Source organism: Protopterus annectens, chromosome 7.part0 (genome assembly GCF_019279795.1).
Source record: "Protopterus annectens isolate FY-2018-M chromosome 7.part0, PAN1.0, whole genome shotgun sequence".
Classification (NCBI taxonomy): Eukaryota; Metazoa; Chordata; order Ceratodontiformes; family Protopteridae; genus Protopterus; species Protopterus annectens.
The window spans coordinates 205,615,150-205,639,388 of NC_056739.1; the positions used below are offsets into that span (position 1 = coordinate 205,615,150).

General features: G+C 45.3%; 1 protein-coding gene across 1 annotated transcript in view; it reads right to left on the reverse strand.

Annotated features, from left to right (window-relative positions):
- Positions 1–5,709: 5,709 nt before the first annotated feature.
- DVL2 (dishevelled segment polarity protein 2) overlaps positions 5,710–24,239 on the reverse strand; it is a 1,986,500-nt gene continuing 1,967,970 nt past the window's right edge. Inside the window, exon 15 of the mRNA XM_044076705.1 lies at positions 5,710–8,882. Within this exon, the coding sequence (XP_043932640.1) occupies positions 8,446–8,882 (437 nt within the window). The 3' untranslated portion in view covers positions 5,710–8,445. The remainder of the gene's footprint in view (positions 8,883–24,239) is intronic.

The window sequence follows — 24,239 nt, forward strand, 5'->3', positions numbered from 1 at the left end:
TATGCCATGTACAGGAATTCATTGTTGCTTTACTATGAACTCAGTTTATAAGGCACTGCAGAAAGTCATAACATGCAAGCATTACCTGCCCTATCTGGCTTAAGTACGATGTCTTTATTTAAAGAAGTGAGAATACTAAGATCTCTCATTTCTTGAAAACTGTAGTGAACTGGCAAGTTGTATAAAGATTTGCCAGGGCTAGAAAAATATAGTTGTGTACACTTACCATAAATGTAGATGTTCGAGTATATTCACTGTTGCAGTTCATTACATTTGGGTAATCTGCTGGCAGGTTGCCCTCAGTCGGCCTGATTAACAAAGTCTTGGGTCCTGTGCCGATTGCTGTTCCTTCTTCCATGACGTCAGGAGTATAAAACATGCAGTCAATGCCATTACATCAGTTTTTCTTGTCCCAGATGTCAGGTGCCCCCCTAATGGGGAGCAAAATAAAATTACAAACACAAAAATATACCTCCAACCAAAAGCAAATACACCAAAAAGGCTTTTAAGCATAGTAAAAGAAAGTAGAGAAAAACAGGGGGCTGGAGGGAGGGTAACCAGGACTGCAACAGTGAATACACTTGAACATCTACATTTATGGTAAGTGTACACAACTGTACTATGTTCTTCGTGTTTCACTGTTGCAATCATTACATTTGGGTAGATTCCCAAAGCTATAGTTGGGAGGATGGATTTATGCAGCATTAGGACCAGCTATAAGGCCCTGCAAAACATCATTGTCAAAGCTAGCTCTGGATTTAGAGAAAATTGATAAATGATAATGCTTGGTGAAAGTATGAACTGAACTCCAGGTAGCTGCATCTAGAATATCCCTGGGTAGGAACACCTCTGAGAAAGGCTGCAGAAGTAGATGCAGCCCTGGTGGAATGAGATATGACCCCCTGGGGGATAGGTTTTGCATGGTGCTTATAGCAGAAATTAATGCAATGGCTTATCCATTTAGAAATGGTTTGTTTTGACATAGCCTTTCTCTCTGCCCCTGCAGAAAATGCTACCAGCAGTTGTTCAGAGTTTCTTCGAGGTTTAGTCCTGTCCAAGTAGAATCCAAGTTGTCTGTGCACATCCAATGAATGCAGAATACATTCCCCTTTGTTCTGTGGAGTGGGAAAGAAAGTTGGCAAACAAATGGACTGATTAAGAGACACACCGGATACCACCTTGGGCATGAAGGATGGATTGGTCCTGAGTGACACCCTGTCCTCATGAAAGATGATGAAAGGCTCCATTGCCATAAGGGCCTGTAACTCAGATATCCTTCTAGCTGAAGTGATTGCTAGAAGGAAGGCTGTTTTCCAAGAAAGAAATTTTAAGTCTGCAGTAGCAGTTGGCTCCAAAGGAGGTAGAGTGAGTTTCTCCAATACAAAGTTAAGGTCCCAGGCAGGGGTTGGAGCTCTCCTGAGTGGTCTCCAGTGTTTGGCCCCTCTGAGGTACTGCTTGAGCAGAGGATGAGAGAAGAGGGGAGGTTCTGTGTTATAATAAGCTGAAATGGCTGAGGCGTGGATTTTAATGGAGGAAAAAGACAGGCCCTTCTGAAGCATCTCAGTTAAGTATTGTAAAATCTGAGGTAAATTTGGCGCTGCTGTGCTCATTCCTTGAGATTGGTTCCAGGCACAGAATCTTTTCCATTTGTCAGCATAAGATTTTCTAGTACTAGGTCTTCTTGCCTCCAAGATGACATCCATTACAGGTTTGCTGAGGGATGCTAAGGGTGAATTTAAGTGATTAGCCAAGCTGCAAGGTTCAATGTTGGGAGTTGAGGGTGCAGAATTTGGTTCTCCTGCTGAGACAGTAAGGAAGGTGTCTAAGGCAGGTGCCATGGAGAAATTTGTGACACACTGTACAGGAGTGGGTACCAGTGTTGGCGTGGCCGGTCTGCAGCTATCAAAATCATTCTTGGTTTGTCCTGTTTGACTTTTAGCAGAAATTTGGAGAGCAGAGGCAGAGGGGGAAAGGGTTTTTTCCAGCTGAATGACAGAGCATCCACTTCCCAGGCCTTTTTGTGAGGAGTACTTGTGCAAAATTTGTCCAACTGGTAGTTGTGGGGGGAGGCAAATAGATCTATGTCTGGGCTCCCCCATTTGCTTGTAAACATGTTGAAAATCCGTGGTTCCAGTTTCCACTCGTGTGGGTCCATGAGATTGTTGCTTAGTCCATCTGCCAGTTTATTCAGTTTTCCTGGCAGGAATTGAGCTTGTAGGTGCACTTGGTAGCTCAAGGCCGCATTCCACAATGCCATGGCTAGTCTGCAGAGGGGGTAGGAATGTGTACCTCCCCCCCCGCTTGTTTATGTACCACATAACCATGTTGTTGTCCTTCTTTACCATTAGTTGTCCTGGATGAATGTAGTCCTTGAAGGCTGTCAGAGCATTCTGTACAACTAACATTTCTTTTTGATTGATATGTAGGTGCATTTGATTTGGGTTCCATTTGCCCTGAATGCACTTCCCTGCCAGGTGAGACCCCATGCATAGCCTGAAACATCTGTAGTTAGGGTTTGGGCGGCAGGGGGTAGTGTGAATGGCAGTCCCTTGTTTTGGTGGCAGGCCTCTGCCCACCACAGGAACTCCAGGCGTAGGCAAGGTATGGTGGGAATCATTGTTTCCAGGCTGTGACAATGTTGATTCCACAGACTTAAGTACCACTGAAGTTTCCTCATATGCAGTCTTGCATATGGAATTAGAAGAATGCAGGAGGCCATGAACCCAAAGGCTTGCAGTATTTGTCTTGCAGATAGCAGGGTTTTTGTGGCCACTTGTTTGAAGTAAGTTACCAAATGAATTTGCTTTTCTGGCGTGAGGAAAGCCATCTGGGCAGTTGTATGCAAGCTTGCACCCAAGAATGTAATCTGTTGAGAGGGTACCAGTTGTGATTTCTTTTCATTTATGGTGTACCCTAGACAAGTTAGAACCCTTTTTACAAACGCCAGATGATTTATAAGTACGGCCTGGTTTTCTGCCTGAATTAGACAATCGTCCAGGTACCAGTTGTGATTTCTTTTCATTTATGGTGTACCCTAGACAAGTTAGAACCCTTTTTACAAACGCCAGATGACTTATAAGTATGGCCTGGTTTAATGCCTGAATTAGACAATCGTCCAGGTATGGATATATTTGAATATTTCTTTGTCTGCAAAATGCAATTACTGGAGCCAGGCACTTTGCGAATACCCTGGGCACAGTAGACAAGCCAAAGGGCAGAGCAGAGAACTGATAATGCAAATAGCCTGCTTTGAAGCGTAGGTATCTTCTGCAAGATTTCCTGAATGGGATATGCAGGTAAGCTTCTTTTAAACCTAGAGTTGCCAACCAGGCATCTTTGCCTAGCATAGGAAGTAACTGGTGAAGAGTCAGCATCTTGAATTTTGGAATATCCAGAAAGGTGTTTAGAGTAGACAGGTCCAGAATTGGACGCCAAGATTTGTCTTGTCTGGGTACCAGAAAAAGCCCGGAATAGAAACCTTGTCCCTTTTCCTCTTCTGGTACCAGTTGAATAGCCCCCATGTTTAAGAGGGAAAGTACTTGTTTCAGAGCCTCTGCCCACTGATTTGGGGGCAGGTCTGGCCACCCGTTTGGGGTTGGCAACGTGTGGAAATGAAATCTGTATCCCTGGGACACTGTTTAAAACCCATTTGTCCTGGGTTATGAGTTCCCAGTTTTTTGCAAGAGCAGCAATCTTTCCCCCCAAAGGGGCGACTAAAAGGTAAGTGCTTGGCAATTTTAAAGGAAAGTCATTGAGACCGTTTACCATAGGGGGGTGTCTTACTTCCAGATTTGGAAGTGGATGCCCCCCCATTGCTTAGTTCTGAGAGTCCCTTGGGACTGAAACCTGGTGCTTTTAGTTTGTTTGGGTTTGGTTTAAGTGGATCTGGAAGGAGCTGGAAAGGACCAATTCTTAGTAGGCCAGTGCCTACTAAATCTTGGAGGTTGCACTTGTAAGAAATCTTTTACAGTTTGCATGGATTTAGCTTTATCTTCCATCTTTTTTAGAACTTCTTCAGCCTTACTGCCAAACAGGCGGTCCTGATTTAAAGGAGCATCCAACTTCCTGCAAGAGGCCTCTAAAGAATCAAAACCACATTGCAAAGTATGTTTTCCAACTTGTTCAGCAGAATGCAATAAATCCTGTAAATCTTTATTTTCCTCACAGTCAGAAATCAACATTTTCTGTATAAGCAGTTCCATAATATGCTGTTGATATTTTAGCATATTAAATTGGCAGTTTAAAGCCCTGATTGCCAAGGTGGCAGAAGTACACACCTTTTTACCCCATCTATCCAGCGCCCTGGAGTCTCCATCAGAAGGGGTAGGATTTTTAGCAGTAGAAGCCTTAATGACCTTGGGCCCCTGAAAAATGGTTTCTGGATCCGCAACAGGATTTTTGGAAAGGAACTTGTGGGACTCAGGAATCCTGTAGTATCTGCCAGGTTTACTAAGAGCCGGAGGCAGGGAATCAGGAGCCATACTGGATTCTGAAAACACATCTTCAACAATGTCTAGTGCAGGAGCTATAGCCAAAGGCCTATGCTGAGGTAGAGGAAAGAAATCCCTAAGCCTCTTTTTAGATTCAGAAAATTCCTGACTTTACCAGTGGAAATTCTCACTTAAGGTATGTAAAGTTTCCCCAAAAGAAAAATCTTCAGGGTGGGAAGCACAGGGAATGGAATCCTCTGCATCAGAATCCTCATAAGTAGGCATGGACAAATCCAGGTCATAGGAAGAATTAGAAGAAACAGAGTCCTGATCGGAAGATCCATAGTCAAGGTCAGTCCTAGGCCTCTTAGAAGGGGGGGGGGGGGGGTTGACTATCCCTGATTAGAGTAATAAGATCTTCAGCCATTTTGATCATTTTTTTTTTTAGGCACAGGGGCCTGAACGTCAGTTTTTTAAACATAGATCGAGGTTTAGGCCTTAAAATAGAAGGTGGAGTCTGTTTAATATGCAAGTCTGTAGGCCTGAAAACACCCTCAGAAGCCGGTGCCTGCACAGTGGCTCCGGACCCACCCAAGGTAGAGACATCCGCGGGTTCCATAGGTGAAGCATCTCGCTGCATACCGGACTCCGAATGGGTCTTAGCAGAGGCCTGCGAGTCAGAAGTAGCAGGTATCAGGGGCTGCGAAAGCGCCTCACTGAGTACCGGTGAACTGGCGACTGGCTTAGGAGAAGCGTCGTTGTCAGTTTTGGACCTTAATGGTGTGTCTCTGTCTTTCTTTGCGTTTTTTTTGGAATTCCGGTAGTCAGATGGCTAACCAACATAATTTCTGGATAATTAAACCGAGAACCGAAATATTTAGAGGCAAAAATGTACCGACGACGGATAGTGCGCTGATTAAATAAAGCACAAAAACCGACAGCAAGGTACGTCACGGTCAGGGCCTAGGCAAGGAATACAGTACAAATGAAAATCTTTATGAGGTATTTGCTTCCCACAAGTAATGCAATTATTAACTTTTACTGACATCGGTAAGGATCAACAAAAGTTTCCCCAACGGGGTACTTAGCTTTAAATTGAAGACTTCGGTTCTGTAACTCAATAACGAAAATTTCAGGAGTCGGCCGACTGGCACTTGTGAACTGCTTCGGGCACCGCACAGCAAGAAAGACTGATGTAATGGCGTCGGCTGCATGTTTTATACCCCTGACGACCTGACGTCATGGAAGAAGGGACAGCAACCGACGCAGGACCCAAGACTTTGTTAATCAGGCTGAGGACAACCTGTCAGCAGATTACCCAAATGTAATGACTGCAACAGTGAAACATTAAGTACATCTGCACCACTCAACTGTACAGGCTGCTTGTAAAATTGCTCCTATACAGTAAAAGTCCAACATAGGTGACTAGTACCATCTCTGGTTTCCGTACCATTGTAAGGGCCAAGTAACTGGAATGGACAACAAATATCACAACAGCTTTAGTGCCAAATAACTGTGAAAGGAAAAAACTGGCATTGTGTTCAACAATGCTCTGTTAACTTGGAGTAGATAGCATTGTGTTCAGCAATGCTATCTGCTCCAAGTGCTTTCAATCACTCTAGCTCAGCGAGTACATTAACCAAAGCAAACACTGAGATCATCAGTTACAAGGGAATGTCACTGAACAGATTCTTAGCAAAAAAGCAACTCCAAGCCATTTGCTAGATGCCTAGTAAGTATCAGACAGTGAATGGGAAAACAGGTTCAATCCACATCATTGCATTATCTCCTTATGTACTGTCACATCCATCCGCCTGCTTTTTAGATGAGTTTTCCAGTATTTTACATTGCCAGGTTGACCCTCCTTCCAAAAGATGAAACCCAGCATCCCATGCTTTAAGGGTGCTTCCTATGGAAGGGTATTCAGGAGCTATTCCTGTTTCCCAATGCAATGGATATGTGGATATGTGTTCTCATAGCCAGCAGAACCCACCATTTGCTTGTACTGTTCCTGCTTACTATACACAATGAGATTGTATCACTGTACCTGGGCCTGCATGTCCCCTGAAAAATTCTTCCTTCATTTGGAAATATGGTAAATTTTCACAATCAATGAAGAGCATGTCCACAACAGAATCCCAAAGTATCTCACCTTAAAACAGACTTACAATAAGTGGACTAACACTAAAGCCTTTCCATAAACAAGGTCCACTGCAAAAATTTAGATTGTGTTGGAGTAACATTTTCTGTTATAAAAAAATGTTCTTGCTTTGATGTATTGCAGTAGTCTTGCCTTCAAAACCCTTTCACTAACAGTTGCTCAAAGGATCCCTCCTCCTTTGTATTACATGGTCAGGATTTATACTGTAATAAAAAGCTGGAATCACTGCATCCCAAATAATCACGATGCTGTAGCTTGTATTATCCAAAGTGGCTGGTTGTTACTGTGGTCACTATCAACAGGACATGATTTATGCTGCATCTCAGAGATGACTGCATATTAACCGGTGCACCAATAACCAGCAGAGGTTTACACTGTACTTGTGCAAGTCAGGGCATTTCTGAACCACTCTACTGAAACAGTACGAGTGGTCACAGATAAGTACAATTTGTGATGGGAGCAAAGTCAAAATGGCATCTGTTCAAAAAAGTGGACATTTTTTAATTACTGTTTTACTGAATGCACGTTAGTTAAAATACTTCATTTACGGAATACTTTGATATAATTATTGTTACCTTAAGACAAGTCTACATCATTACAGGCAAGTGATAAAGTACAGTCTTGCATTAAAGCACTGTAATTCTGTCAGATGCTGACCTCCCTTCAAGGAATTTAGTACTTCTATTGTACCACACTAGGTAGGTCAGTCTACTCAGTAGCTCAAAAAATGGCTATATCAGTACATCATGGATTCAATATCTTATCACATACTTCACATTTATCTATTCCAGCCACTAGCTTCACATTGCTGTTCTTAAAACAAAAAAACTGAAAAGAAGGAATATTAAAACCCAAACCACAGACAGTATTAAGTAAAGGTGTTGATGTTTTTAGACTACAATGTGAAAAAACTTGTCCATTCCTAATCAGAAGTTCACACCATCAAAAAGTTGCTTCTCTATGGGAGTTATGGCTCTTAAAACTGTACAGTTCAATGTTTCCACTAGAAACAGCATATAGAGAATCACAGTCCCAAATTCCTTTTTTTTTATATTTTCTTACTGTACAACTCTTTATATTAGTTTTAAAATGTCTGATGGATAACAAAAAATCATGGAAGGCAATGCCCTTTTTAAAGACCAGGGAAGCACAACAGGGCAGGAAGTGACCACATGCTCTCTCAATATAACAGGGGGAAAGACAGCAGCACCTTTGGCTCCAGGTGGGCAGAACAGCCCAGGGAAGCATAGAGCACCACCTATAACATCTACCCTCTCAAACACTGTCCTTCAAAGGACCTTCAAGCTTAGTATCAAAACAGTCTCAAATTACAAGGATCAATTAGTTTCTATGCCCATGAGGCATCACTCAGTTCAGTATAGTGTTTTATGACACCTTATCCCACAGGTCAGGAGGCTCAAAAATTGCCACTGGCTTTCTCACAACCAGCCCTGAAGGGCTACATTTACTGCTTGACAAGGCATACATTTAAATTAGAAAAATGGAATATTTATCTTTTGAAGTGGACAAGAAAACTTAACCAGAAACCTAATGAATATCTGGCACGAAATCTGAAGCAGCAGTTAATGAAGTGCATTTTGGATATTTTTTTTTTGCAGGTTCTTTAATCTTCCAAAAAGGTTTGGTTTCACATAAAGGCATCGCTAGTCCACCTTACAAATAACTACCTGCACGTGAATGGAAGATCCTGGTATTCAGAGATACTTAGACAAATGAAATCAGTGAAATATTCGTCTTCATAAGCACCTTATATTTTATTTTCATAAAGTTCTAGATTAATGGTGCCACAAAAGGGCAACTTTGCTCTTTAAAAGTCAAAGGACCAATAGACAGTTACATGACGTCAACAAAGAACTCACTTGGGTTGCCCATGGCCATGTGGAAGGACTGCCGACTGGCAGTGAGTTCTGGAGGGACTGAGGCCAAATCCCGGACAGGTGGTGCTCCCGGCGGTACCGTAGCTGCTGCAGCTGTGGAAGGAGAAGGCATCATCATCAGCATCATGGGGTTGTAGGGCAGAGGCATTCCTGGAGGTCCATAGGAATGCAAAGTGTGGTGGGAACGGATGCTTCCAGCTATCGTGTGGCGACTTCTCTGACTCTGGTCACTAGCAGGAGCTGATCGCTCACTAGTGTGGTCTCTGCGAATGCTGCTTCGTGTAGAATATTCAGACTCACTCTCACTGCCTGATTTTGAATCGCCAGTCTTGTCATCTTTGTTTTTGCCCATGCGGCCACTGTCACTGCGATTGGACCCACTGCTTCTACTGCCTTTGAAGGAAGGAAACAAAAAATTGGTTAGGATCAAATGCATCTCATTTTTAGAATCCATAAAACAGCTCCTGCACTCCATTTCCAGGACTGTAAGTATTGTCAATAGGGTCTAAACAGAAATACTCATTATTAAACAACTGCTCAATTTACCCTAACTAATGAAGTCTAATCCAATCTCTTTGCAGAGATGAACATTAAACACCAGTCATCTATCAAAGTAAACTTTGGCACCACTCCTTGTTCAGCCTACAAGCCTCAGGATAACTTATTTTGGTCACTTTCTTCCAGCTGTACTACTAGACAAACCATATGCACTATGATGTTGCCCAAGCTTCACTGCTTTGGGAAAGACTACTGCCTTCCCCATGCAATTATGACTACATTATCTATTTGCAGTGAAAAATGGAGCTCGTACACAGCATCACACCATTTCAAATCTATGCTTCACTAACTCATTAAAAATACAGAAACCACTTATGAAAATATGTCACAATGCCAAACTATACAGTCCACAAAGATCTGCCAAAAAGACTTCATAAAATGTACCTACAAAATAGAAAACACTAATAATCATCTAACTTTAAAAAATGTGCTTTTTTCCACTGAATCATCTTCAATGTATGCCCCAGGTTCAGTGATAGCTAATAAGTTGACACTTTTCACAACTTTTGTTTTTTTAACCTGTCAACTACTCTACATCCACTAAAATAAGGAAAATAATTGCTGGTCACATGAATGGTAAACCCAGTATACCTCCAACCCACGGGCAGCTTCTTTTTCCCCATTATGCTTACAGGAAAAACACTCAAGTCTGGCACCATTTAGGTACGAGATTTGGGTTTATCAGCATTTCCAAATCCTATACTCATGGAAATAAACAGAAGGGGTGCTGTATTTAAAGCAGACCAGGAGGATACTGATGACACTCTTCAGTCCGAGGCAACAGAACTTCGTGCACTGCACCTCCCAAGTAGCACATTTTGGGCTGCTATTCATGAAGAAAGATGCTCCAAAGGGCTAAAAAAGACCCAAAACTAGAATGGCAGTCTTACTTAAAAAATGTGAAATGAAAGTAGCTGCAGACTTCCAGACAGCAACAATTTACATTTCCTTGACAGTTAAAATTCCTAATTAAAGTTACAAAAGTGCAACTCCTCCGATGAAATTCACCCCCCCAAAATCCCAGTGATTCCACACCAGACATCAAAAGAAGGGCATGAACTTGGAAATTAGCAGCAAATCAAGCACTACACTTTTACTTGCCAAATAAATGATGATAAAAGCACTTTATGTAATGAATATGAAATTAAATTTCTTGAGTTTTAATACATAAAATAAACAAAAAAAGCAAGTTACTACACATTCTGTGACTATAGGTCTTTTGTGAGCATCTCAGACATCTTATTTATTCAACCCTCCCCCCAATCCTCTGGCACACTGAAGTCAAACAAGAACACAGCATGCTTGACTATTCCATTACTCTTACTGAAAAAAAATGCAATAGGCTAATCAAGCTCCCACATGGTTATCCATACTTTTCATTTAACTTCAAATTTGCAACTCTCCATATACCCACACTGGCATAATCCCATTGATCAATGCCAGCATCGCTGCACCTGGACTAAGATATGTGAGCACTCCAATGGGTCCTTATATTTTGGACCCTGGGTTCTAAATGCAAGAAAAAAAAAGTTACGTACTCACCATAACATTCCAACTAAGTTGTAGCTTTTCATTTGTCTTCAGCCTGTGGGAATATGGATCTGACTCGGCCACATTTTCCAGCTTCGGAGCTGAGCGTCAAGCTCCTCCCCTACCCATAATGCTCCTGTCTCCCTCCTCCCCTCAGATTAAGTTTGCTGCTGAAAGTAGCACCCCAACCTAACCAAGAGCCTAACACCTTGGCAGTAGTACCCTGAAAGCACCATAGGAAAGACAAAGGCTGGCCAAAGTAAGGGCTATGTCTCTTCCATCCGGTCTACCACACAGCCCGCATAAGGCAAGGGGAAGGAGGGAGGGACGGCTGAAGACAAATGAAAAGCAACAACTCAGAAGGAACGTTATGGTGAGTACATAACTTTATCTGAAGTTGCTGTTTTCATTTGATCTTCAACCTGTGGAACAGTGTCCTCAGCTACCAAAAGGCCCTGGGAGGTCCTCATGGAAGGATATTCCGAAGCATGGCGGAGCCAAAGGATGCCCTGCCTCTGGACAGGAGATCCAACTTATAGCGCAAAATGAATGTGTGCGAAGATGCCCAAGTAGCTGCAGAGCAAATGTCATCCAAAGAAACCCTAGACCAAAAGGGCACAGAAGTAGCAACAGACCTAGTAGAATGCGCCTTGACCTGACCTGGTGGAGATAATCCTTCGGCTGTACACACCAGAATGATGCACTGAAAGATCCAATGAGCAATAGTCACCCTTTGATACGGGTTTGCCTAAGAAAGGCTTAGAAAAGGAAACAAAAAGTTGATCACACTTACGAAAGGACGTTGTTCTATGCAAATAACACAATTGCCTAAGAACATCAAGCAAATGCAATTTATACACTCCCTTATTCTGGAAGTTCGGAAATAAAACAGGGAGATTGATCACCTGATTAATGTTCAATTCCGAAGCCACTTTAGGAAGAAAGGATGGGTTTGTGCACAAGGACACCCTGACTTTATGAAACACCATATAAGGGGGCTTGACAGATAAGGCCTGAATCTCCGACACACTTTTAGCTGAGGTAACATCAACCAGAAAAGCTATCTTCCAAAACAGAAATTGCAAATTCACTGTAGCTGCTGGTTCAAAGGGGGAAGAAACCAAGGCCTGTAGAACTAGAGTAAGATCCCAAGGTGGAGTAGGGTCCTTGACTGGAGGCCTAAGTAAAAAGGTACCTTTCAAAAAGGCTTTACAAAGCTTGGAAGAAGCCAAATTGTCTCCTGTATGAAAAATTGGTGATAGGTGCCAACTGAACCTTAACTGTAGAAAAGCTGGCACCCTGATGAAAAATATCTGTCAGAAATTCCAAGATGGGGACTGGAGCAGTGAAAGGGTCCAAATCATTCTGAGATGCCCATATAGAAAAGCGTCTCCACTTACTGGAATAAACCTTCCTAGTAGATTTCTGAGCCACTACTAAAATCTTCTTAACCGGAGAAGACAGCCTGGGAGTCAAAGTCATCACTGGAACTGGAACAACCAAGCTGTAAGCTTCAGGTTGACTAGATCCGAGTATGGGATCCCTGAGGGATGGGAGATCAGATCCGGAACTGGATCTAATGTCCAAGGAGGACACACTACACGAGACCACAGGGAGGGGGAACCATACTTGGTGAGGCCAGAAGGGTTCAATGAGGATCACTAAAGCTCCACAACCATCAAGCTTTCTGTATGAATTTCAGGATCAGAGGAAGTGGAGGATAAGCATACAGAAGACGGGAGAGCCAGGCATGAACCAGAGCATCTCTGAGGGAATTCCCCTGGAAGGGGGGGGGGGGTTCAGAGCGAAATACTTACTGCACTTCACATTGGAAGGAGAGGCAAAGAAATCGCAGCAAGCCCGACCCCACTTAAAAAGATCTGTTCCACTACTGAAGGATTCAGAGACCACTCGTAAGGTATCAGAATAGGTCTGCTGAGCCTGTCCGTCAAAATGTAAGACCTCCCCGGAATGTGCATTGCCACCAGAAAATGGCCAGTAGAGATCGCCCTCTTCCACAATCTCATGGCTTTGTGACAAAGGAGATAAGACCTGCCCACCCCCATTTGCTGATGTACCAGACTACAGAAATGTCTGTTTGGATGGCAATCATCTCTAGGGGAAGATGGGCAAGAAGAGCTTGCAACTCTAACAGCACCACCCTCATCTCCAGGACGCTGATATGTAGCTGGGTCTCCAGGGATGACCACATGCCTTGGACTTTCCTTCCCATGCAATCCCCCCTCACCGGAGTACGGCGGGGTCCTTGGTCACCGTAGTCCTCGGGGCAGGAAGGATAAATACGCGACCCAGAGAAGATCTGTGGACTGAAGTCACCACAGGAATGAATCCCTGCAGGCCCGGGACAAAAACTGGATGGGATAACGGCAGACCTAGTAAGGACCACTGGATCACATTGCAGAACTCTGATATGCAGATGAGCTGTGGGGATTAGGGTGATTGTGGCAGCCATGGACCCCAACGCCTGAAGAACATACTCCGGAGGGGGATACTAGGTCTGAACATTGTACAACACATGCCTGAGGGATTGAAGTCTGTTTGGAGTTAGAAAAACCTTGCTCTGAATGGTGTCTAACAGAGCCCCAATAAAGTCTAGAACTTGAACCGGATCCACTAGGAACTTGATGAGATTTATGGTTATGCCTAACTGTGGGGCAGTCTGGAGAAGGAGATCCCTGGCTTGGCAGAGTCTATGCCTGGAGGGAGCAGAAAGGAGACAATTGTCCAGGTAGAAGAAGACCTGGTACCCCTGCAGCGCAGGTGAGCAGCCACCACTGCCATCACTTTGGTGAACACACTAGGGGAGGTAGTGAGACCAAAGGGTAGCACTCTGAACTGGTAATGATTGGCCCACAGTTGGAAGTGGAGGAACCTCAGAGAGCGGCTTCCATTTTGATGTGGTAGTACACATCCTGGAGGTCCACCGAGCACATCCAGTTGTTTTTCTGCAGGAACGGCAGAATAGACTGTCGAGTGACCACTCGGAATTTTGTCTTGGCAACTGACAGGTTTAGGGGTTGAAAAATCCAGGATGAATCTAGAGTCCCCCGTCAAGAACCTGGAATAGATGCCAGATCCGGGACTGGTGTGTGTGTGTGTGTGTGTGTGTGTGGGGGGGGGGGGGGTCGGGGGGGGATGGACCAAATGACTCGTTTTTCAAGCAGCTTGGGAATTTCCAGTGTTGCTTCCTCCCTTTGTGCAGGTGGAACAGCCAGGAGGTGATTGGGGGGATTGGCATTTGAATGAAGGAGACTGAGTATCCTCTGGATATCATTTGCAACACCCAACAATAATCTGTAATTGAGTCCCAGACTGTTGGGTGTAGCAAGAGACATCCTGCAGACTGCCTCCAGAGATGAACAGTTGGCCAACCCTTCAGGGCTGCTGCGCAGGTCTGTCTGGGAAGGAATCTTGAGACCCCTGGTTCCTCGGTCCCCCATCTGCTGTGAGGATGGCATTGTCATATTCCCATCTGTCTCTGGGGGAGGGCGAGTCCTGAGCATCTTGGGAATAACCCTGAGACTTCCAGAACCACATCTTCTTCACCCCCCGCTGATTCCGGGAAAAGGATCGCTGAGGGTTTGAGAAGCGGATATAAACAGCAGACAAGGTATTTCCATCTTTCTCACTCTGGACCAACGTGTCTCTTACAAAGCCAGAGCCAGCTTGACGCCTGATGGCGACGCCTGTATCGGCTGCTCAAGTGGCACCTTCAGTAGCATGTGACAGGAGCCGTATAGAGGTGCTGGAAACAGAAGTAAGGGTGGCCATACAGGAGGAGACCTCCTTCTCCTCTGCCATGAACCCTAAATCAGACTCAATGACCTCCTTGACCAGGTCTCGCTGAAGTCTGATCACATGTGCACTGTAGTTCAGCATACGTACAGCAAACGTGGCTGAAGGGTAAACCTGCTTCCCGAAATGATGGATGGAGCGTAGAGCTCTCCTGAGTGAGCTCTTTCTTGGTGACTGGCGCCACCACCATGGCAGCAAACGAGGGCTCCTTAGACCAATGTTGCTTGTCTGAGTGATCATTCAAAATCCTATCAGGGTGCTTGGGGATGGGCTGCACCATGTCGGGTTCCCTCCATGCCTGAGATGCAACCAAATCCACAAGTGGATCCGCGGAAAGGGGCATCCAGGAGGTAGAGGGTCCTGTGCCAAACGCCTCCAGGAACACAGACTCATCAGGGTTGGGGTTTTGGAAGGAGAAATCCTCTGGGGGCTGACAGAGGGGAACTCTCCTCTAAGTCGGTGTCTTCTGCAAGGGCCTCCACGGGGAGTCCAAGTGCCTCCTTTTATACATATGTTTCTGAGGGGGCTCCTCGGGGTGGGGGTGGGGGGTCTCTGGGGAGGACTCAAACTTCTGGCTGTTCCCATGGGGGAGGGAACTCTCTGGGGCAGAGAGGAAACAGTCTGTCCCTGAGGGGGCAGGATGGCGGAATCCGTATCAGAAAGAGAGGGGAGCCAGGATGGATTCTGAGGATGATAGCGTCAAGGGTTTTGATGGGACTGACAGAACCCTCTCCACCACATCGAAAGCAGAAGGAGAATGAATCCCTGAAGCTGTGACCAAAGGCCGGGTCTGTAACTCTCTGCTTCAACAGGGGAGCTGGACCTGAGACTCCAGGTGCTGAGACTCTAAGTGGAAAGGTCAACTCCAAAAACCTTGAAGCTGAGACCACCCCCTCAGATCCAGTGCCGAGGCTACTGCTATGAAAGCCAGACCAAACCACTCAGGGCAATGGTCAGCGTCAAGGTACCAGGGACCATTGGCACTGACCTCCCCCCCCCCCGAATGCAAAGTGGCCTTGGACCCAAGGACTCCAAAGCTGGAGGTTGGATCGGAGAAGAAGCAATTGGCATAAAGGTGGACTGCATGACTCCAGCCCCATAGGGGGAGGGAGCAGGCAAGACTCCCATCTGAATCTGGGTCTGGATGAATTTCCATATCATCCTGTCCACCTCCGGTTCAGAAAGGCTGTGGGTGGATGAGGAAGCCACAGAAACTGGCCTAGAGAGTTGCCTGGGAGAGGCCGATAAAGGGGATCGACCCCATGAAACCTCCAGGTCTGGGGAAAAACAGGAAAAATGGAGCCGAGGGGAGCCCAGGCTTGGAGCTGGTCAAGACTTAGCCGGAGGCTCTGCCAAGGAAGCGGGGTCGGAGGACCGCTTCATGGGTTTATCCCGGTCTTTGTGTTTGTGCATTTTCCCAGCCCCAGTCCTCTTGGTAGGAGGTTGATTCCCAGAGGCCGGGGAGGAGGAAGGAGTAGAAACAGAAGTGGAAGCAGGGGCCTCCTAGAAAGGTGGAGGAAGAAGGCCCTTCAGGATCAGCTTGTGCCTTCTGTCAATCAATGCGCGGGGGTTGAATCCCACACAGATTAAACAGGAGGTGTGTCCAGGTGTGGGACGCCTAGACAAACCACGCACAGAGTGTGGCCATCAGAAGGGGAAAGCTTATGGCCACACCCTGCGCATTTCTGAAATCCTGGCTTGGGGGTCACTGCCATGGTGTCGGAAATTGCACATACACATGCATACACACATGCACTACTAACTTGAGATAAGAAAGGAAAGAAAGGGAAAGGAGAGAGCCTTCATTTTTTTTTTTTTGGTAGGGTTTAGGGGACCGACACCTGAGCACAAGAGTAGGGATGAAATTGGAAATAAAAAGGGTCTAAGTGAGCCACAGAAATGTTAAAAGGAGAAAAAGTTTTAATAATTCACTTACCAGGAACCTGGAGCCATGGACCACGATGCCAGCTACACGTGTGGCAAACGAGATCTGGGGGAGGAGAGAGACAGGGGCATTATGGGTGGTGGGAGAGCTTGGAGCTCAGATCAGACGCTGGAAAATGCGGCCGAATCAGATCCGTACCAGATACATATGCCCACAGGTTGAAGATCAAATGAAAACAACTTCAGATCTGAATATGTACATTCAGAACTATACTGAATTGCCTAGGACTACTGCAGAATAGAAAGAGGAGGGGATGGAGGGCCCATTTAAAGATCCAAGTACTCGCATATCTCTTCCATCTTAATCTGAAGGACTCTAGTAACATTTGTGTAAAATCCCAAGCAATGCACTGTAACCACAAAAAGGAAGGCAGGAGACAAGGTCAAAGAAGGTGTTTAAATAAAATACTCTAAAGAACAACCCATTCTTGTACTGCAATTTAAACTGTTCAGCTAGGTGACAGAATTCAGAAAGTATATACAAAACAGCCAGTAGCATGCAGTGCAGATAATCATAAAAAAGCCACCAAATGCAATAAGCCCTCAAGTGAAGTAAGTTCTGATCACTTCAACCCAAGTGCACAGTCATATAACCACTAAATGAAGCACACCCTCTTGAGGAAATTTGAGGGTTCTACACCCTGTAAAACAGATGATGCCTTGTGTGTGTGTGGGGAGGCACCAAACATGCAGGAGGGCTTCCTGCACTGGAGGGACAGCCACAGAAGATCCACAGCCCTTTTCTTGGGGGGCAATCATATCTACACATTTCCTTAGGGATGTGCTTTACACCTCTGTGTTAAATGTTCACTACTTCAAGATCCAGATAGAAGAACCAGCATAAAATAATGCCAACTGCTTGTTTCTGTGGAGCAGAAAGATGGAGATCTGACTGTGACACTGACAAACAAGTTTGCTTAGAAAAAGTCAGGTTAGGAGGGAAAGAAAAGGACTGAAAGGGAATGGTGGTTCATTCACCTCTCCTGGGGGGGGGGTCAAAGGGATTAAGGTTCACTCACAGGCATACTGGGCACTACAATCGCCCTTGGGGAAATCACTACTTGCACTGTGAGGAGAAGGGCAGGGCTGCATAGAGGGAATTATTTTGCAGACGTGGAGAGATATCCTCTGTGGGCATCCCATTGCACACCTCTCCTTGGTGCCTAGCTGGGTATGAATATTTGGTGCTGGGGAGAAAATGTACTGTTGTGTACACTTACCATAAATGTAGATGTTCGAGTGTATTCACTGTTGCAGTCATCACACTTGGGCTATCCTGTCTGCAGGTAGCCCTCAGTCGGCCCGAATACCAGCAGTCTCTTAATATTTCTGCTTCGGATACGGTCGTTTCTTCCATGATGTCAGGTCGTCAGGGGTATAAAACAGGGAGCCGACACCATTACATCCATTTTTCTTGCCCCAAATGTCAGGAGCCCCCAAATGGGGAGCTGGTATATGATGGGGAACACCACCAGTAAAACGTAAATACCAATGCCATTAGGAATGGCCACAGAGAACAGAGGTAGAAAGACAGGGAAAGCCAGGGGGCTGGAGGGAGGGAAACCAGGACTGCAACACTGAATACACTCAAACATCTATATTTATGGTAAGTGTACACAACTGTACTATATTCATTGTGTTTCACTGTTGCAGTCATCACACTTGGGTTAATTCCCAAAGCTGAGAAAAGGTGGGTGCAGTCAGGAAGTGTCAGGGCTTGCTAGTAGGCCTTTCCAGACTGCTGTAGCAAATCCAGGCCTGCATTTAGAAAAGATAGGTAAGTGGTGATGCTTGGTGAACTTGTGTACAGAACTTCAGGTTGCAGCTTCCAGAATGTCCCTGGTAGAGACTTCCCTGAGAAGTGTTGCAGAGGTGGAAGTAGCCCTAGTGGAATGTGGTCTGATCCCCTGTGGGGTAGGTTTTTCATGGTGCTTGTAGCAGAAATGGATGCAGTGTGCTATCCATTTGGAAATGGTTTGTTTTGAAATGGCCTTACCCTCTGCCCCTGTAGCAAAGCTGACTAGCAGCTGGTCAGATTTTCTGAAAGGCTTAGTCCTGTCAAAGTAGAACCTGAGCTGCCTGTGCACATCCAAGGAGTACAGGATCATTTCCCCTTTATTATGAGGATTAGGGAAGAAGGTTGGCAAATGGATGGATTGGTTTAGAGCCACACTGGACAACACCTTAGGCATAAAGGACGGGTTAGTCCTGAGGGAAACCCTGTCAGCATGGAAAATAATGAAGGGTTCCACAGCCATCAATGCCTGTAACTCAGACACTCTTCTTGCTGAAGTTATGGCTAAAAGCAAGGCTGTTTTCCAAGAGAGAAATTTTAACTCTGCTGAGGGAGCAGGTTCAAAAGGGGGAAGCGTGAGCTTTTCCGGTACAAAGTTAACGTCCCAGGCAGGAGTGGGTGCTTTCCTAGGGGGCCTTAAGTTGTTAGACCCTCTCAGGAACTGCTTGATGACAGGGTGAGAAAATATGGGTGGCTCAGTGTTATAATGAGCTGAGATGGCAGAGGCATGAATCCTAATGGAGGAGAAGGATAGGCCTCTGTGGAGTAGCTCTGCTAGGTAATCCAGGATTAGAGGTAAGGAGGGCACTGCTGTGTCCTTCCCTTGAGACTGATTCCAAGAACAATATCTTTTCCAGTTTTCAGCATACGATTTCTGGCTTCAAGAATGACATCCAGCACCTGTTTGTTGAGGGTTGCTGGTGGGGTATTCAATGGATAAACCGGGCTGCAAGGTTTAGGGTTTGCAATTGTGGATGCAACATCTGTCCCTCCTGCTGAGACAAAGGGTAGGAGTCTGGTGAATGTGCCAGAGTGGCACTGTTGTCAGGCAGCGTAAGAGTGGGTACTAGTGCTGGTGTGGCCAGTCTGGGGCAATATGAATTGCCCTTGGCCTGTCCTGTTTTATCTTGAGTAGTACTCTTGAGAGAAGGGGCAGAGGGAGGGGAAGGCATAAATTGAGAGGTTCCCCATTGAAAGGACAGGGCATCCACCTTCCAAGGCCCTGCTGTGAGGGCTCCTGGTGCAGTATTTGCTCAACTAGTGGTTCTCTGGTGAGGCAGTGGTCCACCTCTGGATCAGGGTTGAAGGTGTAAGACTCCAATTTCCACTCGTGTGGGTCTAGGAGATTTTTAAGTCGTCTGCCAGTGAATTATCTTTGACTGGCAGGAATTGAGCTTGTAGATGCACTTGGTTGCTCAGGGCCATGGCTAACCTGCAGAGTGAGTAAGAATGGGTTTCCCCCTGCTTGTTTATGTACCACAGTGTTGTCTGTTTTTTATAAGCAGTTGTCCTGGAAGGATTAAGTATTTGAAGGCTGTCAGAGCATTCTGTACAGCTAGCATTTCTTTTTGATTGATATGCAGAAGAATCTGGCCTGGGCTCCAGTGGCCCTGAATGGATTTGCCTGCCATGTGAGCCCCCCATGCATAGTCTGATGCATCTGTGGTCAGGGTTTGGGCGGCGAGGGGTTGAGTAAAAAGCAGTCTCTTGTTGTGGTTGCATGCCTCTGCCCACCAAAGGAACTCTGCCCTTAGACAAGGTACGATAGGAATGACTGTTTCCAGGTCCTGAGAATGTTGGCACCAAAGACTTTTCAGGTACCACTGAAGTTTTCTCATATGCAGTCTTGCATATGGAATTAACAGAATACATGAGGCCATGAACCCTAGGGCTTGCAGAAAGCTGTGTTCTGGTGGCCATTTGTTTGAAGCAGTTTGTCAGATAGACCTGTTTTTCTGGAGTGAGAAATGCCATCTGGGAAGGTGTTCAAGCTTGATCCCAGGAATACAATTTTTTGACTGGATACCAGTTGTTATTTCTTTTCATTGATGGTGTACCCCAATGAAGTGAGAATGCTTTTTACGAATGCCAGGTGCTGCAGTAGCAATTCCTGACTGTCCACCTGAATCAGGCAGTCATCCAAGTATGAGAAACTTTGGATATTTCTCTGCCTGCAGTATGCAATGGCTGGAGCCAGGCACTTTGTGAATACTCTGAACGCAGGAGATAAGCCAAAGGGAAGTGTATAGAGCCTGCCCTGAAACACAGATATTTCCTACAGGACACCCTTATGCGGATGTGCAGATAAGCTTCTTTTAAGTCTTGAGTGACTAACCAGGCATCTTTGGCTAGCATGAGGAGAAGCTGTTGCAGGGTAAGCATCTTGAATTTTGTGATCACCAGAAAGGTGTTATGAACTGAAAGATCCAGGATTGGGCGCCAAGAGTACCCTTTTCTGGGCACCAGGAATAGTCTGGAGTAGAAACCCTGACCCCTTTGTTCTAATGGAACAGGTTGAATAGCTCTGATACTGAGCAGGGAAAGTACTTGTTTTGAGCCTCTGCCCACTGGTTTGGAGAAAGGTCTGGAAACCCTCTTGAGGTTGGCAGTGAATGGAAGTAGAATTTGTACCCCTGGGATACAATGTTTAGGACCCATCGGTCCTGAGTAATGGACATCCAATTTTTTGCATAAAGGGCAAGTTTTCCTCCTAGGGGCCCAAGTATTAGGGCAGGGCTGGGAAGGATAATTGAAAAGTCATTGTGAACTTTTTCCATACGGGGGTGACTTACCACTCCCTGTTTCTGGGGTGGGGGGAACTCCATTGTTTAGATCTCTGCATACCCTGAGACTGTAGTCTTGGTGGCCTGTTTCCACTGGATCTGGTCTGGGAAGGCCTGGAAGGGGCTGGAAAGGAGAAGTCTTTAGAAGGCCAATGCCTACCGAATCTAGGTGGTTGCACTTGTAAGAATTATTTGACAGTTTGCATAGCTTTAGCTTTTTCTTCCTTCTTTTTAAAAACTTCTTCTGCTTTGGTAGCAAACAAGCAGCCCTTATTTAAAGGAGCATCTAGTAATTTGGATTTTACATGATCTGGCAAGGTTTGTTCCTTCAGCCAAGCATGCCTTCTCAGTACAGACCCAGTGACTGCAGCCCTGCAAGATGCTTCTGGGGCATCAAAGCCACACTGCAAAGTATGCTTACTAACTTGGTTTGCAGAATGCATTAGCTCTTGTAAATCTTTACTTTCTGCACAATCTGGAAATAATACCATTTTTTTTTGTTTAATTAGTTCCATAATATGTTGCTGGTACTTCAATATGTGAAACTGGCAATTCAGTGCCCTAATGGCAAGAGTTGTAGAAGTATATACTTTCTTACCCCATCTGTCTAAAACTCTGGAATCCCTGTCCAAAGGGGTAGGATTTTTGGCTGTAGTAGCCCTAATACCTTTAGGTCCCTGGTAAATGGTCTCTGGATCTGCAGTAGGATTCTTGAAGAGAAATTTGTATCAGGTACTCTGTACTAGCTGTCAGGTTTCCTAGGGGCCGGGGGTAATGTATCTGGAGTAAGACTGGATTCTATGAAAACATCATCTACAACATCCAGGACAGGTGGTATAGCTAGAGGCCTGTGCTGAGGCAACTCTAAAAATTCTCTGAGCCTCTTTTTAGACTGAGGGTAGTCTTGGCATTCACAGTGGAAATGCTCTCAAAGTATGCAAGGTTTCACCAAAAGAAAAAATCCTCTGGAAGGGAGGCAGAGGGAATGGATTCCTCTGCATCTGAATCCTCATAGGCTGATAAGGGTATGTGTCCTGATAATCAGAAGGGTCAGAGTCACTGGAGTCCTGGTCTGTAGAATCAGAAGGAAACGGCTGGCTTCCCCTAATTAGGGTAATAAGGTCTTCAGTCATTCTAAGCATTTGTTTTTGTGGCATGGGAGCTTGAGCATGCACTTTGGTCATTGGTTTTCTAGGTGTAGTGCATACTCTGGGCCCAAGAAATTCTGTAGTTTTAGCTAAAAACAAAGTCATTGGCTTGATTTGAACATTGGTAGAATGGAATACACCCTCAGAAGCTGGTGCCTGCACAGCGGCTCCGGACCCATCCAAGGTAGAGACACCCACAAGTTCCATAGTCGAAGCATCTCGCGGCATACCGGACTCCGAATGGGTCTCAGCAGAGGCCTGTGAATCCATACAAGTGGGCATCAGGGGTTGCAAAGGCGACTCACTGAGTACCGGCGAATTGCCGACTAGCTTAACGGAAGCGTCAGCAGTTTTGGACCTATGCGGTCTGTCTCTGTCTTTATCTTTACGTTTTTCAGAAGATCGGTAGTCGGATGGCTTATTGAAGCCATTTCTGAATACAGAGAATGTGAGCGAAAGAATTTAGCGACAAAGATAGCCCGACGACGAATGGTTTGGGCGTTAAACAAGGCAGAAAACAGACAGCGAGGGACGTCGTGGTCTGAACCTAAACAGGCGACGCAGTAAGAATGAAAATCAATGTGAGGTATTTGCTTTCCACAGGCAAGACAATTGTTAACTTTTTCTGACATCGGTTAGAGCAAGAAAAAAGGATTACCAACGGGGTACTTAGCTTTAGAAGACTTCAGGATTATAACTCAAAAACGAAAATTTCAGGTAGCGGCCGACTGGCACTTGAGAACTGCTTCTGCTTCGGTCTCCTCCATGGCAAGAAAGACCGATGTAATGGCGTCGGCTGCCTGTTTTATACCCCTGATGACCTGATGTCATGGAAGAAGCGACAGCATCCAACACAGAAATATTAAGACTCTGGTATTCGGGCTGACTGAGGGCTACCTGCAGGCAGGATAACCTAAGTGTGATGACTGCAACAGTGAAACACGAAGAACATCAAGAAAATTTGACTCATCCCTGATGGTTATCTAGAAAACAGCTCCTTTTTGCTGACTCCATCCCTCATGATGGGGAAAGAATGGGCCAAATGTCTGGAAAACGGGCTACTGTACAACAGAAAGTGAGAGCAAAGTGCTGGAAAAAAAAAATAAAACCGTGCCAAGAAAGACTACAAGGAGCATGTTCTGCCCTCCTGGCACACAAGGATAAAGCCCTGCCTGCACCCCAGACAACCTGTGTTTAACTGGGTGCAGGAAGGACAGCACAAGGGAGAACACGAGAAGTGGCTAATGCTAGCTTGGGGATGGAGGCAGACTGGTTTACTACACTACCAGTACCAGCAGGAATGCAGATATATTACTGCAGCATAAACAACAGAGGCAGCTATAGCAGAGCTCACAGGCTCCCAAGGGGGGCATGAACAGAACAATCCAAAGGATCCAAGGACTGGCCTACTCCCTAACACCAGGATCTCAACTTCCATCAGGAATGAATGGGCGGGAAGGCTCTAACCCCAATGCAAAAGTAAATAGGTCAACTGAGTGCAGGAAGGGGAGCCACTGGCTTGATATCCGGGGGGATTATTAACATGTTTCTTAGCTTCCCTGGTCCTCAGTCATATACCTAAATTAAACGATTTATTAATGTTATTTCTGCTAGCATTCACAAAAACAAAAAAGAGCTGAAGATGGTACGAGTCGACACCACTTGCAAACCAAAATAAGTGAAGATATTCAGCAAAAGATAATGTCAGTCCAGGCTTAGAGTAGGATGTTCAGTAGACATTGGATTTCAGCTTGCTGCAGAGTTTTCTACAGTGCTGACTGCAGCAGTGATCCATAAGAAGAAAGTTTGTGATCAAGCACCACGTCCACATTCTGCTACTTGTACTTTTTCCTTTTACTCTGCGGTGCTGTGATCTCAGAGTTATTACACACAGCTGTATAGAAAACTTACCATAATGGTATATGTTTGACTAGCTCATTGTTATATTATTCCTTACTACTAGGACTTTACCACTAGATATCCCCATCCTATTGTTCAGTCTACAAGAGTCCATATTCCTTTCCCCAGTCCATGACATATGCCCACCTTTGGACCTGTCAGAGCATGTTGGTATAAGAGGGATATACAGTTGTGCTGTTTTACAATCCTCTTACCCCTAAGCAGCATCAACTCACAGGCAAGGACCTAAGTATTCCCATGCCAAGCAATAACACGT